Raw genomic sequence first — 14663 nt, forward strand, 5'->3', positions numbered from 1 at the left:
AATGAAACCTAAAATCGAAATAAAGAAATTAGTTTCTTAAAAGCTTTGGCTCCCTCAGCAATCAAATCCTTCTTCCATTCTGTGCTCGTATCGAGGCCCACTTCAGTCAAGCACAGCCATATATGGTCAACCTGCCAAGAGGGTGTTGCTGTAATTCTGGTTACTCTGAGAGAGAAAAAGAAAGAGAAAAAAACTCATCTTCCTTGTGGCTACTGTTGCCGGGTGAAGCTGTGGCTTGCCTTAGCTCAGGGCACATTGAATAATCCTCCACGCTCCTTCACCATTTGACAGGCGTGTCGTAAATACATCTTTCGTCTCCTCATTTCATTTATTCCTCTGACTCCCCCTCCTCCAGGGCTAACTGACACACAGACTCCATTGTTTGGACCCATTAGAAACTGTACCTGTGCCTGGCTGTGTATGGCAGCCCTCTGGGTTCAGCCCAGGTGAACCAGAACACCTGACATGCACCGTACAGGTAACAATAGGCTTATTCACCTACAGTGAATGCAGACGTGTAGACAGACGCTCATCCATGCGGAGAGCGATTAATGCCGTCTGAGGAAGGCATGATTAATGGCACCCAGAGATGACGGCCCCAGGGCAGAGTGGTAAACAGCAGGAGAGCTCCTGAGGCCTTTTCCAGACACTTGGAGAGATGGTCTTGTCGCTGGCTCTCCCGCCTCACAATCGCTTTCCTCTTTTGATTCCTCCTCCTTGTGTTATTCTCTCAGTCTGTAACTCTCTCACTCCCCTGCATCCCTCCCTCTCTCCCTCCCGGTTTTCTTGATCACTAAATCGATGCTTAAAGTGGGTAAGCATGGGTGTATCTGGCTCCACTCTCCAGTACTACACTCTCTCTCCCTCTCTCTTTCTCACCATTTCCAAGAACCTCTCTTTCCATCTCTACCTCCTCCCCCTCTCTCTCTCTCCCTCTCTCTCTCCCTCTCTTTCTCACCATTTCCAAGAACCTCTCCTTCCATTTCTACCTCCTCCCCCTCTCTCTCTCTCCCTCTCTCTCTCCCTCTCTTTCTCACCATTTCCAAGAACCTCTCCTTCCATTTCTACCTCCTCCCCCATCTCTCTGTCTCTCTCTCTGTCTCTCTCCCTATGTCTCTCTCTCTGTCTCTCTCTGTCTGTCTTTCTCTCTGTCTCTCTCTCTCTGTCTCTCTCCCTCTCTTTCTCACCATTTCCAAGAACCTCTCCTTCCATCTCTACCTCCTCCCCCCTCTCTCTGTCTCTCTCTCTGTCTCTCTGTCTCTCTCTACCTCCTCCCCCCTCTCTCTGTCTCTCTCTGTCTCTCTCTCTGTCTCTCTCTCTGTCTCTCTCTGTCTCTCTCTCTGTCTCTCTCTCTAGCGCCTCGCCACATCCCATATGCCCCGTCTCACCCTGAACTGCAGCACCACCAGGCAACTCAACTAACAACAGTCCTCCTCGGCCATCTGTCGCATTCCTCCATCCCCGCTCTCCTCCGCCCTCCATCCAGCCCTCCACGCATGCAGAAATAACTAGCATTTTCCCTGCCCAGTTCCAACTGCACGGTGTGAGACACGTGAACAAATGTTGTTTTCGGTAGACTCCCAGAAACACGGCTGAAGTGAGAGAGAGAGAGAGAGAGAGAGAGAGAGAGAGACCTCAACCCCACAGGACTCTAGGCATACAGGATTCACAGGACTCAGTCACTGTTTTTTGTACCTGAACACAGAAACTCTGAGAACTGGATAGAAATGGGAAGATATGAATGTTATTAACAGTATCTATAGAGACTCCAGTGGAGTCATATAGAGACTCCAGTGGAGTCTCTATATGGCTGTTCTTAGGTATTTAGGTTCACTTTATAGTTCTTAGCCAGATGCTTGCAAAGCTAAAAAATATATAATTGGGTATGTCAAAGAGATGTGCAAAGCTCCATAAAGTAGAGCTAAACCTCTTTCTGCAGCGCTGTGCAACACGCTAATGCTTCCCCCAGCACCTGCTGTCCAAGAACTCATTGGTTCCCGCCTCTGTGACAGAACGGCAGGGTAATCAGGGGGAACTAAACTCCAGCGCGCTCCCCGTCGCTCCCCACGCCCGCTGCCCGTCTGACTGTGTGCCAGGCGGGCACACCTCGCCATGCCAGCTCCCTACACAGCATTACCATACATTACGACATAACTCGCAGTTATGTCGACCCAAAACGTTGCTGATATGTTCCTGCTGTGGCTTGTGGCAGCCGGGTGACGTTGTGTGAAGGTTGCGGCGGAGCTGAGGGGATGTTTTTATCCTCTCTTTGTAGAGAAGCTTTGATTGAAGACAAGCATGAGCGCGCTGCCGGGGCCAGTGCCAAGACACATCATTACTGCGGGGTTCCCTCCCTCGGCCAAACACACACACACAGGCTTCCAGGCACACACACACACACACACATACACACAGGCTTCCAGGCACACACACACACACACAGGCTTCCAGGCACACACACACACACAGGCTTCCAGGCACACACACACACAGGCTTCCAGGCACACACACACACACACTCATAAACACTTGAACTCGAATCCCTCTCACTGACGAACACTAAAACACGCATGAACAGGATGTGATGGAAGAGCAGGAAGTTGAGGAGAGGGGAAGTTCAGACTCAGCCAATGCCTATTCTCACATTCTTCTCCTTCCTCTTGAGAATCCCTCCCTCCCTCTCCCCCTCCCTCCCTCCCTCCCATCACTTTTTTTCACAGTCTTTTCATCCCTTTTATAGCTGTTCCACATTTGTGGACATTGGGAGCATTTGGAATAGTTTGATGACGGTCCAGGGTGGGGAAGGAGGGAGGAGAAGAGAGGAGAGGAGCGAGGGACACATGAAAGATGAGACCTGTTGACCTCTCAGATCTCCGGGAGGAGGGGGGGGGGGTCGTTGCCGTGGCAAAATGAAAAGTGCCCGCACAGCAGAGGCAGTAAGCTAATCCCCTGCAGGTGCTGTGCCAAGTCCGGCAGGGGGGGGTGTGCCAGGTCTGCCCATTGGCACAGTGGCATATCCCCCCTTAGAGCTCCTCACCGCTGAGGGTGTTTGAGGGCCGGAGCGGAGGGCTGCAGGTGGCAGGAGAAAACACCAGTGGGCACGCGCTCACATGCGCACACACACACACACACCCTCCCCACACACACGCACACTCCCTACACACACACACACACCCTCCCCACACACACGCACACTCCCTACACACACACACACACCCTCCCCACACACACGCACACTCCCTACACACACACACACACCCTCCCCACACACACGCACACTCCCTACACACACACACACAAACTTCCTACACACGTATACACACTCTTTACAAACACACACACTCCGTACACACACACAAAGGCACACAATGGCCCCTAATCCTGAAATATTGATGCCCGCGGCCATGCCTCAATGAAAGCGAGGAGGGGAGAAGGTTGGGCAGGGGGCGGAGGCGGGAGGGGGGATCATGGCAGATTACCCACACTCCCCTGCTGGCTGCAAGAGGGTCGTTGCGTTAAAGGACATCCCCCCCCCCCCCCCCCCCCCTCGGCTGTTGTTGCTGCATGTGTGTTAAGCATTCACACCAGAACGTGAGCTCTCATTCCTCTGCCCCGGTAGACGGCAACCCCGGTTAGTCACGCCAGCCTGAGCGCAGACTGGCAGACACACAGAGAGGGGGACGCCATGTAGGCCTATTCATTCACTTTCTATAGTAACTAGATCTAGGTGACTTAGGTGAATGGCTGGGGACAAGTTCATAATGAGGGCAGTGTTATTACAGCAGACCAGTCCCTCTCTAATGACATCAATCCGCCGGGATCAAATACATTTTTAATTGGTTTCCCTTGTATTAGGGGCCCTCGGCGTGCCCGCGTACAAAAGCCAGAGCTGAACACTGAGGAGGGGGGAGGGGGGTTTGTAGACGTGCCAGCCAATTCATGTTTTCGCAATTATGTTTGTGTAACAAAACCCTATTCATTAGCGCAGTCATCGTTTTTGTGTGGAATGTTTGATGGCTGTGCCAGCTATCACGTTGAATATTTATGTTAGTAATAAAGAGTTTAAGGATCATATTTTAATTTTCTCGTCTTCTCTCTCTCTCTCTCTTCTCCTCCAGGACGGAGTCTGTAGCAGAGAAAATGCTGACCAACTGGTTCACTTTCCTGCTGTATAAGTTCCTTAAGGTAAACATGCTTACATACCTGTAAATCATGTGTGTAGATCAGCTCTGAACAGTCAGTAAATCATATCTGTGCTTCCTAGCAAATATCCTCTACCAGAAGTTATTTTTATGTAGTTCTGCACCGGATTAAAACGATTAGTAAGTTAACATCATCAAGGTCTTTGCTGATGAGTTGAATTTGCAATCTGTGTGGTATTAAAAAGCAAGGACGGTGTAGAATAGCCCAAAGTGAGAGATTGCTACCCTCCACCCTTCCTCTCCTCCTCTCCACTCCTCCTTTTCCATCAGACTGGAGGGAAGAGGAGACACTGATAGATAGCATGTCTCCTGTGTGTGATGAACGACAAGAGTTTCTGGAGAGGGGTTTGGTCGGGGGAGTCTGTCTTGCAAACATCACTCACCGTATATTTATAAAAACGTCCCCAAACTCCACTAGCAAGTTCAACGAAGGTTATTTGGCAGTTGAAGTAGACTATGAAAATTGTATATTCATCTTCGCCACTTTGGCCCAGACGTCAAATGTTTTGGATGTGATGACTGTTGACCAATTTCAAACTTCTCTCTCGCTCTCTCTCCTCCTCCCTCACTCCCTGCAGGAGTGCGCTGGAGAGCCTCTGTTCTCCCTCTTCTGCGCCATCAAGCAGCAGATGGAGAAAGGCCCTATCGACTCCATCACGGGCGAGGCCCGCTACTCCCTCAGCGAGGACAAGCTCATCAGACAGCAAATCGACTACAAGACTCTGGTGAGACGGGTCGCCGGGCAGGGGCGGAGGCGGGGTCTGGGGTGGCAGGGCCGCACGGCGGAGCAGACAGACAGGATGTTGAGGGGCCGTGAGCCACAACCGCCGCCGTCGCACCGCTATGTGTCTGACAGGAAGAGGGCACCGGAGAGCTGACCTCACTTCCTGTGGTGACCTGGAGCTGTCAGTGAGGGAGGGAGGGGAAGATGCTGAGTGCAGCGATGACATGCACAAACTCTCTGTTCCTCAAACTGTTGTTTACCAGTTTCCTTCCAGTCTGTTCCGCTCCACTCTGCATTCCTGTCCTCCTATACTTGCCCTCCTCCTCGGTGACCTGTACAGTCACCAGGGAAAGGCCAGACACGGAGAACACTGTTTACTTTCTCCTTCCTCCCTCCCTTCCTCTCTCCTCCATCCCTACCCTCCCTCCCTCTCTCCTCCATCCCTACCTTCCCTCCCTCTCTCCTCCATCCCATCTTCCCTCCCTCTCTCCATCCTCTCCACTTCCACTCCCTCCCTCTCTCCTTCCTCCCTCCCCCTCCCTCCTCCATGCCTGCATCGGAAATGAAGACTTAGTGAAGAAAGGCCTCAGGCTGGTTTGTGGGGACGGAGACAGAGTTATTTCTGCAGCCCTCCAGACACCTTCCTCTCCATCAATCTGCCTCTCCCTCTCTCAAAGGATTGATGACTCAGCCTTTTTTACAACACCTACTTATTTGCCAACGGTTGGGCGTCTAAAATCAGAGTAGTCCAGCATGGGTCTATAAATGTTTTTATCGTTGGCTCTGTATAAATCTTTTTCTTCTAGAACCCATAATTACAATATGTCAGAAGAAAGTAACAGTGAGCAGGGTGGAGATGATGATGGTGGTGGTGGCACCTACATTATACAGATGACCTCACACGGTGATGAGGATAATTAGCCACCTCTTGGCCGTCTCCTTTCCCTCAGTTACACACACAGCTGGGGAAAGACACAAAATGGCCGACCATCAATCAGTTGCTCAGGATTCCCGCCATGCAGAAGTTTGATCACCGTGGTTACACCTCACAGTGTCCCAGTTCAAACCTTTAGTTCACAACGTTTAAACGAGGTTTAATGATGTTTGTAGTGTCAGGTGGCTGAGTGGTTAGAGAATCGGGCTAGTAATCAGAAGGTCGCTGGTTCGATTCCCGGCCGTGTCAAATGACGTTGTGTCCTTGGGAAAGGCACTTCACCCTACTTGCCTCGGGGGGAATGTCCCTGTACTTACTGTAAGTCGCTCTGGATAAGAGCGTCTGCTAAATGACTAAATGTAAATGTAAATGTAGTGTAACAGGAGGAGGTCCACCCTACTTTAGCGTCTCATTCGTCTTTCGTATTTTATTCCGTGTCTGTTTTGTACTTTCTCTGTTTTTCTCTTTCTGTCATCTCTGCTGCTGTAACACCCTAATGTCCACGCCTAGGGGTCTATAAGGTGTCGTCTTGTGCGTCTCCAGGTGGTGAACTGCATCCACCCCGAGAACGAGAAGAGCCCGGAGATCCAGGTGAAGGTGCTGAACTGCGACACCATCAGCCAGGTGAAGGAGAAGATCCTGGACGCCATCTACAAGAACGTCCCTCACTCCCACCGGCAGAAGGCCTCCGACATGGACCTGGGTAAGACTCTCCGTCCTCATTGGTGGAGCCTCTGGGTTCAACGTCACATGACCAGGAAGTATGGGAGTCAGGTGGCTGAGCGGTGAGGGAGTCGGGCTAGTAATCCGAAGGTTGCCAGTTCGATTCCCGGTCATGCAAGCTGACGTTGTGTCCTTGGGCAAGGCACTTCACCCTACTTGCCTCGGGGGAATGTCCCTGTACTTACTGTAAGTCGCTCTGGATAAGAGCGTCTGCTAAATGACTAAATGTAAATGTAAGTAGCGATGTGTGTGAGCCTGTTTGCCTTCCTAAAGCACAGCCCTTAAACTGAAACGAGGGGAATTCGTCCAACAATCTTGTGCTCTTCGGCTGTCCTAACAGTGGCCCTCCTCACTGAAACAACACAGTGGTGTCTTCTCCAGACCACCAGGAACCTCCTGCACACTTTCTCCAAGGACTCAATGTTCTGTTAGGACCTAACTTTAGACCAATCAAAGCTCCGCTACTGATGGTCTGAGTCGAACGATTGATCGAGTAATCAATTCATGCTCCCTGGGATCACAAACTCACGGTTCTCTTTTGTGGCGACAGTCTGAAAAAGGATTAGCCTGTCTTTCACTCTCTGCTGTCCAGGAAGTGTACAGCACCATTTGTCAATTGGTTGTACAGCAGGAAGCTGTATTTCCAGACATTTAATTGGCCGGTAAGCACCTTTTGGTGTATTGAAGAATAACATGCTGAGACACACCCTCGGAGTCCAATTCCACAAAAATAACAAGGAAACAGTCTCCAGATGAACCTCCCTCATAAACTACATTTAACTCCCCCTCCATCTCCCCCCCCCCCCACACACACACACACACAGCAGAACCCCTGATGCTGTAGCCTCTGTCTACCAGTGTTGCCAAGAGAGAGCCATAGCCTTTATGGTTTAATATATCAAAATTGATTTTTTTTTTCCGGGGCCCTGGTGTGTTTTAGTAATAGCATATTTATAACTGAGCCCAGAGCTGATTGGAAGGTGGAGGAGAAGGGGGAGGGGCTCCGCTGGGAATTTCCATCTCTGATAAGTGAGGAGATTGGTTTTGGTCGTTTTGACAAGCATCCTGGTGTGAAATTGTTTTGCAGCCTTTGCCTCGCCTATCTTTATCTGTGTTATTTTATTATTGTTTTATTATTACAGAGGATTTGAAATTGTCCTTAGGAGACACCCTCTGTGTGTGTACAGTAGCGTGTGTGAGAAAGACGTGCCCTTAAGGGCTGCGTTAAAAAGAAATAAGGTGTCTTTTATATGAAATAATAGACAGAATAAAAATAACTAGAAAAGAACAACACTTTGATATGAAGGGAGGTGCCGCTTCAGTCAACAAGCCCCGATCTCCAGGGTACCCACACACACACCACCAGCGATCTGTGGGCCTGATAGAGGTAATGGGATTGTGCCAGCTTCCATCTTGCTGCCTCTCCCTGAAACAAATTGGAGTGGAATGTTTCTGAAGCAGTCAGGTATTGTTTTTAATTCCCTCTGCTGCATCCTGCTCCCCCAGGGGCCCGAGGGGAGGGGGGGGGGGGGGGGGCGCAGGTGGGCGCAGGGCATGAGTAAGCAGCCTGCAAGCCCATTATGTGGGTGTGTGTACTGTAAATGCGAGTGCCATACATATTGGTTTGTGTGTGTGCGTTTATTTGAGCTAGTGTGTTTCCATGTTCTCCTGGTGCCTCTCTAGTCAGCCTCCCCTCTCGTATAGATCTCTCCCAGAGCCCCACTCTCTCCCAGAGCCCCACTCTCTCCCAGAGCCCCACTCTCTCCCAGAGCCCCACTCTCTCCCAGAGCCCCACTCTCTCCCAGAGCCCCACTCTCTCCCAGAGCCCCACTCTCTCCCAGAGCCCCACTCTCTCCCAGGGCCCCACTCTCTCCCAGAGCCCCACTCTCTCCCAGAGCCCCACTCTCTCCCAGAGCCCCACTCTCTCCCAGAGCCCCACTCTCTCCCAGAGCCCCACTCTCTCCCAGAGCCCCACTCTCTCCCAGAGCCCCACTCTCTCCCAGAGCCCCACTCTCTCCCAGAGCCCCACTCTCTCCCAGAGCCCCACTCTCTCCCAGGGCCCCACTCTCTCCCAGAGCCCCACTCTCTCCCAGAGCCCCACTCTCTCCCAGAGCCCCACTCTCTCCCAGAGCCCCACTCTCTCCCAGGGCCCCACTCTCTCCCAGAGCCCCACTCTCTCCCAGAGCCCCACTCTCTCCCAGAGCCCCACTCTCTCCCAGAGCCCCACTCTCTCCCAGAGCCCCACTCTCTCCCAGAGCCCCACTCTCTCCCAGGGCCCCACTCTCTCCCAGAGCCCCACTCTCTCCCAGAGCCCCACTCTCTCCCAGAGCCCCACTCTCTCCCAGAGCCCCACTCTCTCCCAGAGCCCCACTCTCTCCCAGAGCCCCACTCTCTCCCAGAGCCCCACTCTCTCCCAGAGCCCCACTCTCTCCCAGAGCCCCACTCTCTCCCAGAGCCCCACTCTCTCCCAGAGCCCCACTCTCTCCCAGGGCCCCACTCTCTCCCAGAGCCCCACTCTCTCCCAGAGCCCCACTCTCTCCCAGAGCCCCACTCTCTCCCAGGGCCCCACTCTCTCCCAGGGCCCCACTCTCTCCCAGGGCCCCACTCTCTCCCAGAGCCCCACTCTCTCCCAGGGCCCCACTCTCTCCCAGGGCCCCACTCTCTCCCAGGGCCCCACTCTCTCCCAGAGCCCCACTCTCTCCCAGAGCCCCACTCTCTCCCAGAGCCCCACTCTCTCCCAGAGCCCCACTCTCTCCCAGAGCCCCACTCTCTCCCAGAGCCCCACTCTCTCCCAGAGCCCCACTCTCTCCCAGAGCCCCACTCTCTCCCAGAGCCCCACTCTCTCCCAGAGCCCCACTCTCTCCCAGAGCCCCACTCTCTCCCAGAGCCCCACTCTCTCCCAGAGCCCCACTCTCTCCCAGGGCCCCACTCTCTCCCAGAGCCCCACTCTCTCCCAGAGCCCCACTCTCTCCCAGAGCCCCACTCTCTCCCAGAGCCCCACTCTCTCCCAGAGCCCCACTCTCTCCCAGAGCCCCACTCTCTCCCAGAGCCCCACTCTCTCCCAGAGCCCCACTCTCTCCCAGAGCCCCACTCTCTCCCAGGGCCCCACTCTCTCCCAGAGCCCCACTCTCTCCCAGAGCCCCACTCTCTCCCAGAGCCCCACTCTCTCCCAGGGCCCCACTCTCTCCCAGGGCCCCACTCTCTCCCAGGGCCCCACTCTCTCCCAGAGCCCCACTCTCTCCCAGAGCCCCACTCTCTCCCAGGGCCCCACTCTCTCCAGGGCCCCACTCTCTCCCAGGGCCCCACTCTCTCCCAGGGCCCCACTCTCTCCCAGAGCCCCACTCTCTCCCAGAGCCCCACTCTCTCCCAGAGCCCCACTCTCTCCCAGAGCCCCACTCTCTCCCAGAGCCCCACTCTCTCCCAGAGCCCCACTCTCTCCCAGAGCCCCACTCTCTCCCAGAGCCCCACTCTCTCCCAGAGCCCCACTCTCTCCCAGAGCCCCACTCTCTCCCAGGGCCCCACTCTCTCCCAGGGCCCCACTCTCTCCCAGGGCCCCACTCTCTCCCAGAGCCCCACTCTCTCCCAGAGCCCCACTCTCTCCCAGAGCCCCACTCTCTCCCAGAGCCCCACTCTCTCCCAGAGCCCCACTCTCTCCCAGAGCCCCACTCTCTCCCAGAGCCCCACTCTCTCCCAGGGCCCCACTCTCTCCCAGAGCGCCACTCTCTCCCAGAGCCCCACTCTCTCCCAGAGCCCCACTCTCTCCCAGAGCCCCACTCTCTCCCAGAGCCCCACTCTCTCCCAGAGCCCCACTCTCTCCCAGAGCCCCACTCTCTCCCAGAGCCCCACTCTCTCCAGAGCCCCACTCTCTCCCAGAGCCCCACTCTCTCCCAGAGCCCCACTCTCTCCCAGAGCCCCACTCTCTCCCAGAGCCCCACTCTCTCCCAGGCCCCACTCTCTCCCAGAGCCCCACTCTCTCCCAGGGCCCCACTCTCTCCAGAGCCCCACTCTCTCCCAGAGCCCCACTCTCTCCCAGAGCCCCACTCTCTCCCAGAGCCCCACTCTCTCCCAGAGCCCCACTCTCTCCCAGAGCCCACTCTCTCCCAGAGCCCCACTCTCTCCCAGAGCCCCACTCTCTCCCAGAGCCCCACTCTCTCCCAGAGCCCCACTCTCTCCCAGAGCCCCACTCTCTCCCAGAGCCCCACTCTCTCCCAGAGCCCCACTCTCTCCCAGGGCCCCACTCTCTCCCAGAGCCCCACTCTCTCCCAGAGCCCCACTCTCTCCCAGAGCCCCACTCTCTCCCAGAGCCCCACTCTCTCCCAGAGCCCCACTCTCTCCCAGAGCCCCACTCTCTCCCAGAGCCCCACTCTCTCCCAGAGCCCCACTCTCTCCCAGGGCCCACTCTCTCCCAGGGCCCCACTCTCTCCCAGGGCCCCACTCTCTCCCAGGGCCCCACTCTCTCCCAGGGCCCCACTCTCTCCCAGAGCCCCACTCTCTCCCAGAGCCCCACTCTCTCCCAGAGCCCCACTCTCTCCCAGAGCCCCACTCTCTCCCAGAGCCCCACTCTCTCCCAGGGCCCCACTCTCTCCCAGAGCCCCACTCTCTCCCAGAGCCCCACTCTCTCCCAGAGCCCCACTCTCTCCCAGAGCCCCACTCTCTCCCAGAGCCCCACTCTCTCCCAGAGCCCCACTCTCTCCCAGAGCCCCACTCTCTCCCAGAGCCCCACTCTCTCCCAGAGCCCCACTCTCTCCCAGAGCCCCACTCTCTCCCAGAGCCCCACTCTCTCCCAGAGCCCCACTCTCTCCCAGAGCCCCACTCTCTCCCAGAGCCCCACTCTCTCCAGGGCCCCACTCTCTCCCAGAGCCCCACTCTCTCCCAGGGCCCCACTCTCTCCCAGAGCCCCACTCTCTCCCAGAGCCCCACTCTCTCCCAGAGCCCCACTCTCTCCCAGAGCCCCACTCTCTCCCAGAGCCCCACTCTCTCCCAGAGCCCCACTCTCTCCCAGAGCCCCACTCTCTCCCAGAGCCCCACTCTCTCCCAGGGCCCCACTCTCTCCCAGAGCCCCACTCTCTCCCAGAGCCCCACTCTCTCCCAGAGCCCCACTCTCTCCCAGAGCCCCACTCTCTCCCAGAGCCCCACTCTCTCCCAGAGCCCCACTCTCTCCCAGAGCCCCACTCTCTCCCAGAGCCCCACTCTCTCCCAGAGCCCCACTCTCTCCCAGGGCCCCACTCTCTCCCAGAGCCCCACTCTCTCCAGAGCCCCACTCTCTCCCAGAGCCCCACTCTCTCCCAGAGCCCCACTCTCTCCCAGGGCCCCACTCTCTCCCAGGGCCCCACTCTCTCCCAGGGCCCACTCTCTCCCAGGGCCCCACTCTCTCCCAGGGCCCCACTCTCTCCCAGGGCCCCACTCTCTCCCAGAGCCCCACTCTCTCCCAGAGCCCCACTCTCTCCCAGAGCCCCACTCTCTCCCAGAGCCCCACTCTCTCCCAGAGCCCCACTCTCTCCCAGAGCCCCACTCTCTCCCAGCCTTCCCAGGAACCCTTATCTGCTTCCTGCTGTGGAGCCACAGCAAGGACAACCAGGAGGGATTTGGGAAATCGGGCAATCTGGCTTGTTCTCTTTTCTCTTCTCTGAGTTATTTTCTTCTTCACCTTTTTTTCTCTCCCTCTCTTTCCCCTTCGTTCTCTTGTCTTTGTTTGTGGCTCCTCCACTGGAGAATCTCTTCATTTGCATGTTTATAGAAAAACATACTGTACCAACTAGTCTGTTCCTGGAGATCTGTGGCTGGATCCTCCTCAGACCTGTCCCATCATCGTCCGGGTGATTGCGGCTTTGTTTGGTGTCGTTTGTGACTGGGAGAGGAGAGTGGGCGACAACGCTCTACAATAGCGGATTTGTGCATCTGATAGAAAGTAAACAATAGGAAAATCACCTCCTTGTTTGGTCCTTGATAGAGGCTGTTTTGTCATTGAAATTGTCAGAATGTGCTTTTATCTCACGGGGGCGTTGACTGTTGTCTTAATGCCGCTGTGGTGGGCTGGAGGGAGAGGGAGAGAGAGGGAGAGGGAGAGAGAGGGAGAGAGGGAGAGAGAGGGAGAGAGAGGGGGATTATTGTACCACACTGTGTTGAGGGCAGCAGTGAGGTTGAGGAAGTGAGGGCTGTGTTGAGGGCAGCGGTGAAGTTAAAGGAAGTGAGGGCTATGTTGAGGGCAGCGGTGAAGTTAAAGTGAGGGCTATGTTGAGGGCAGCGGTGAAGTTAAAGGAAGTGAGGGCTATGTTGAGGGCAGCGGTGAAGTTAAAGGAAGTGAGGGCTATGTTGAGGGCAGCGGTGAAGTTAAAGGAAGTGAGGGCTATGTTGAGGGCAGCGCTGAAGTTAAAGGAAGTGAGGGCTATGTTGAGGGCAGCGGTGAAGTTAAAGGAAGTGAGGGCTATGTTGAGGGCAGCGGTGAAGTTAAAGGAAGTGAGGGCTGTGTTGAGGGCAGCGGTGAAGTTAAAGGAAGTGAGGGCTATGTTGAGGGCAGCGGTGAGGTTGAGGAAGTGAGGGCTGTGTTGAGGGCAGCGGTGAGGTTGAGGAAGTGAGGGCTGTGTTGAGGGCAGCGGTGAGGTTGAGGAAGTGAGGGCTGTGTTGAGGGCAGCGGTGATGGCCGGCTCTGAGCTTCCGTTGGTCTCCAGGTTCTCTCTGATGTCCCCAGCAATAACAATAAGAGTGGGCTCAGCAGGAGGCTTAGCACGGTCGATGAGGTTGTGAGTAGAGGAGGTTTGGGTGGAGGGGGAGGGGGTCTGATGAAAAAGGAAGTTCTGGCCCCTCAGCTAGTGGGTGTAATCACGGCCATCGATCGGGCTCTCTATGAGAGGGGCCCCCGCTACCTCCGACAAAGCAGTGAGAGTGATTAATTTTCCTTTCCTTTTCTCTCCCTCTATCTGGAGCTGCATCCTTTCTTTGATTTCTCTGTCCCTCTCTCCTCTCTCTGCCTATCTCTGTCTACTTATCCCCTTTCTTACTTTGTTTCCCATGGCCAGATAGCGATAGTTTGTCTCAGAATGATAAGCTTACATAAAGATTGCAGAGTCAATCCTCTCATAACCTCTCTCTCTCTTTTACACTCTCTCTGTCTCTCTCTTTTACAAGACTCACCTGACTCAAGTCATCTGGCAAAAAGAACACAACATTCAGTTAGACATCGTGACGGCAGCTTTTGTTCTTTTTGCATAACACAGCAAAGGGTTTAAACCCAGGAGGTCTAGATGCTGCACCAGATACATGAATGTTCAGCACACCTCTATACTTCTCTAAACACGACTCACCTCTAGTTGTCCTCCTTGATATTTACTGGATCTTAGACAGATCTTAGCAGATGCACAGCTGGGATGGAGCACTGGTTAAGTGTTTGTAGAGTGTAGCGTTCGCTACAGGTTTAAACTGTTGAAGTGTTGGTGGAGCTCACAGTGTCCTTGTCTCCTCCTCCAGAGTGGCGTCAGGACCGAGGCCAGCGCATGATCCTGCAGGACGAGGACGTGACCACCAAGATCGAGAGCGACTGGAAGAGACTCAACATGCTGGCTCACTACCAGGTAAACGCATCGCGCTTTCCACAACAGCTGATTGTCTAGAAGACACTCACATTAGGAAACCATATGTATGACACACGTGTGTTGGCTTCTCTGTGGTGAGGATGGTTCGTGTGGTTTTGATTGTCCAGGGTGGGTGGGATGTCATCATAAACTAGTAATCACAAGATCCGATGTATTTCGTGATCAGATAAATCTACAGGATAGAAACATGGCTGAGGGGATTTATTCTGCAGTGTTTGGATGATATGGATGGTGGCCTTCCCATGAAATTCATATTTCATGAAGTCTGGAGTACACCCTGAAAGCTCATCCCAGCTCCAGGTTTCCCTCTGGCTCTAATCAGAGAGGAGCGCTACCTGGGCCCAGGCTCATACATGTTTCATTTAATAGATTACCTCCTTCTGAGAAAAACACACATTTATACTTTCATACTCTCGCACTGACAGCATAGACAAACAACGCACACGCATTCTGGCACACACACGTGGTATGTAAACACTGACTACATTTTC

At 54.7% G+C, this 14663-nt stretch overlaps 1 protein-coding gene across 1 annotated transcript in view; it reads left to right on the forward strand.

The window, feature by feature from the left end:
* plxna4 (plexin A4) overlaps positions 1–14663 on the forward strand; it is a 62096-nt gene that overhangs the window by 23418 nt on the left and 24015 nt on the right. The window contains 4 exon segments of the mRNA XM_062483632.1: positions 4119–4185; positions 4781–4927; positions 6404–6563; positions 14048–14151. Of these exon segments, the coding sequence (XP_062339616.1) occupies positions 4119–4185; positions 4781–4927; positions 6404–6563; positions 14048–14151 (478 nt within the window).

This window comes from Osmerus eperlanus, chromosome 17 (assembly GCF_963692335.1).
Source record: "Osmerus eperlanus chromosome 17, fOsmEpe2.1, whole genome shotgun sequence".
Classification (NCBI taxonomy): Eukaryota; Metazoa; Chordata; class Actinopteri; order Osmeriformes; family Osmeridae; genus Osmerus; species Osmerus eperlanus.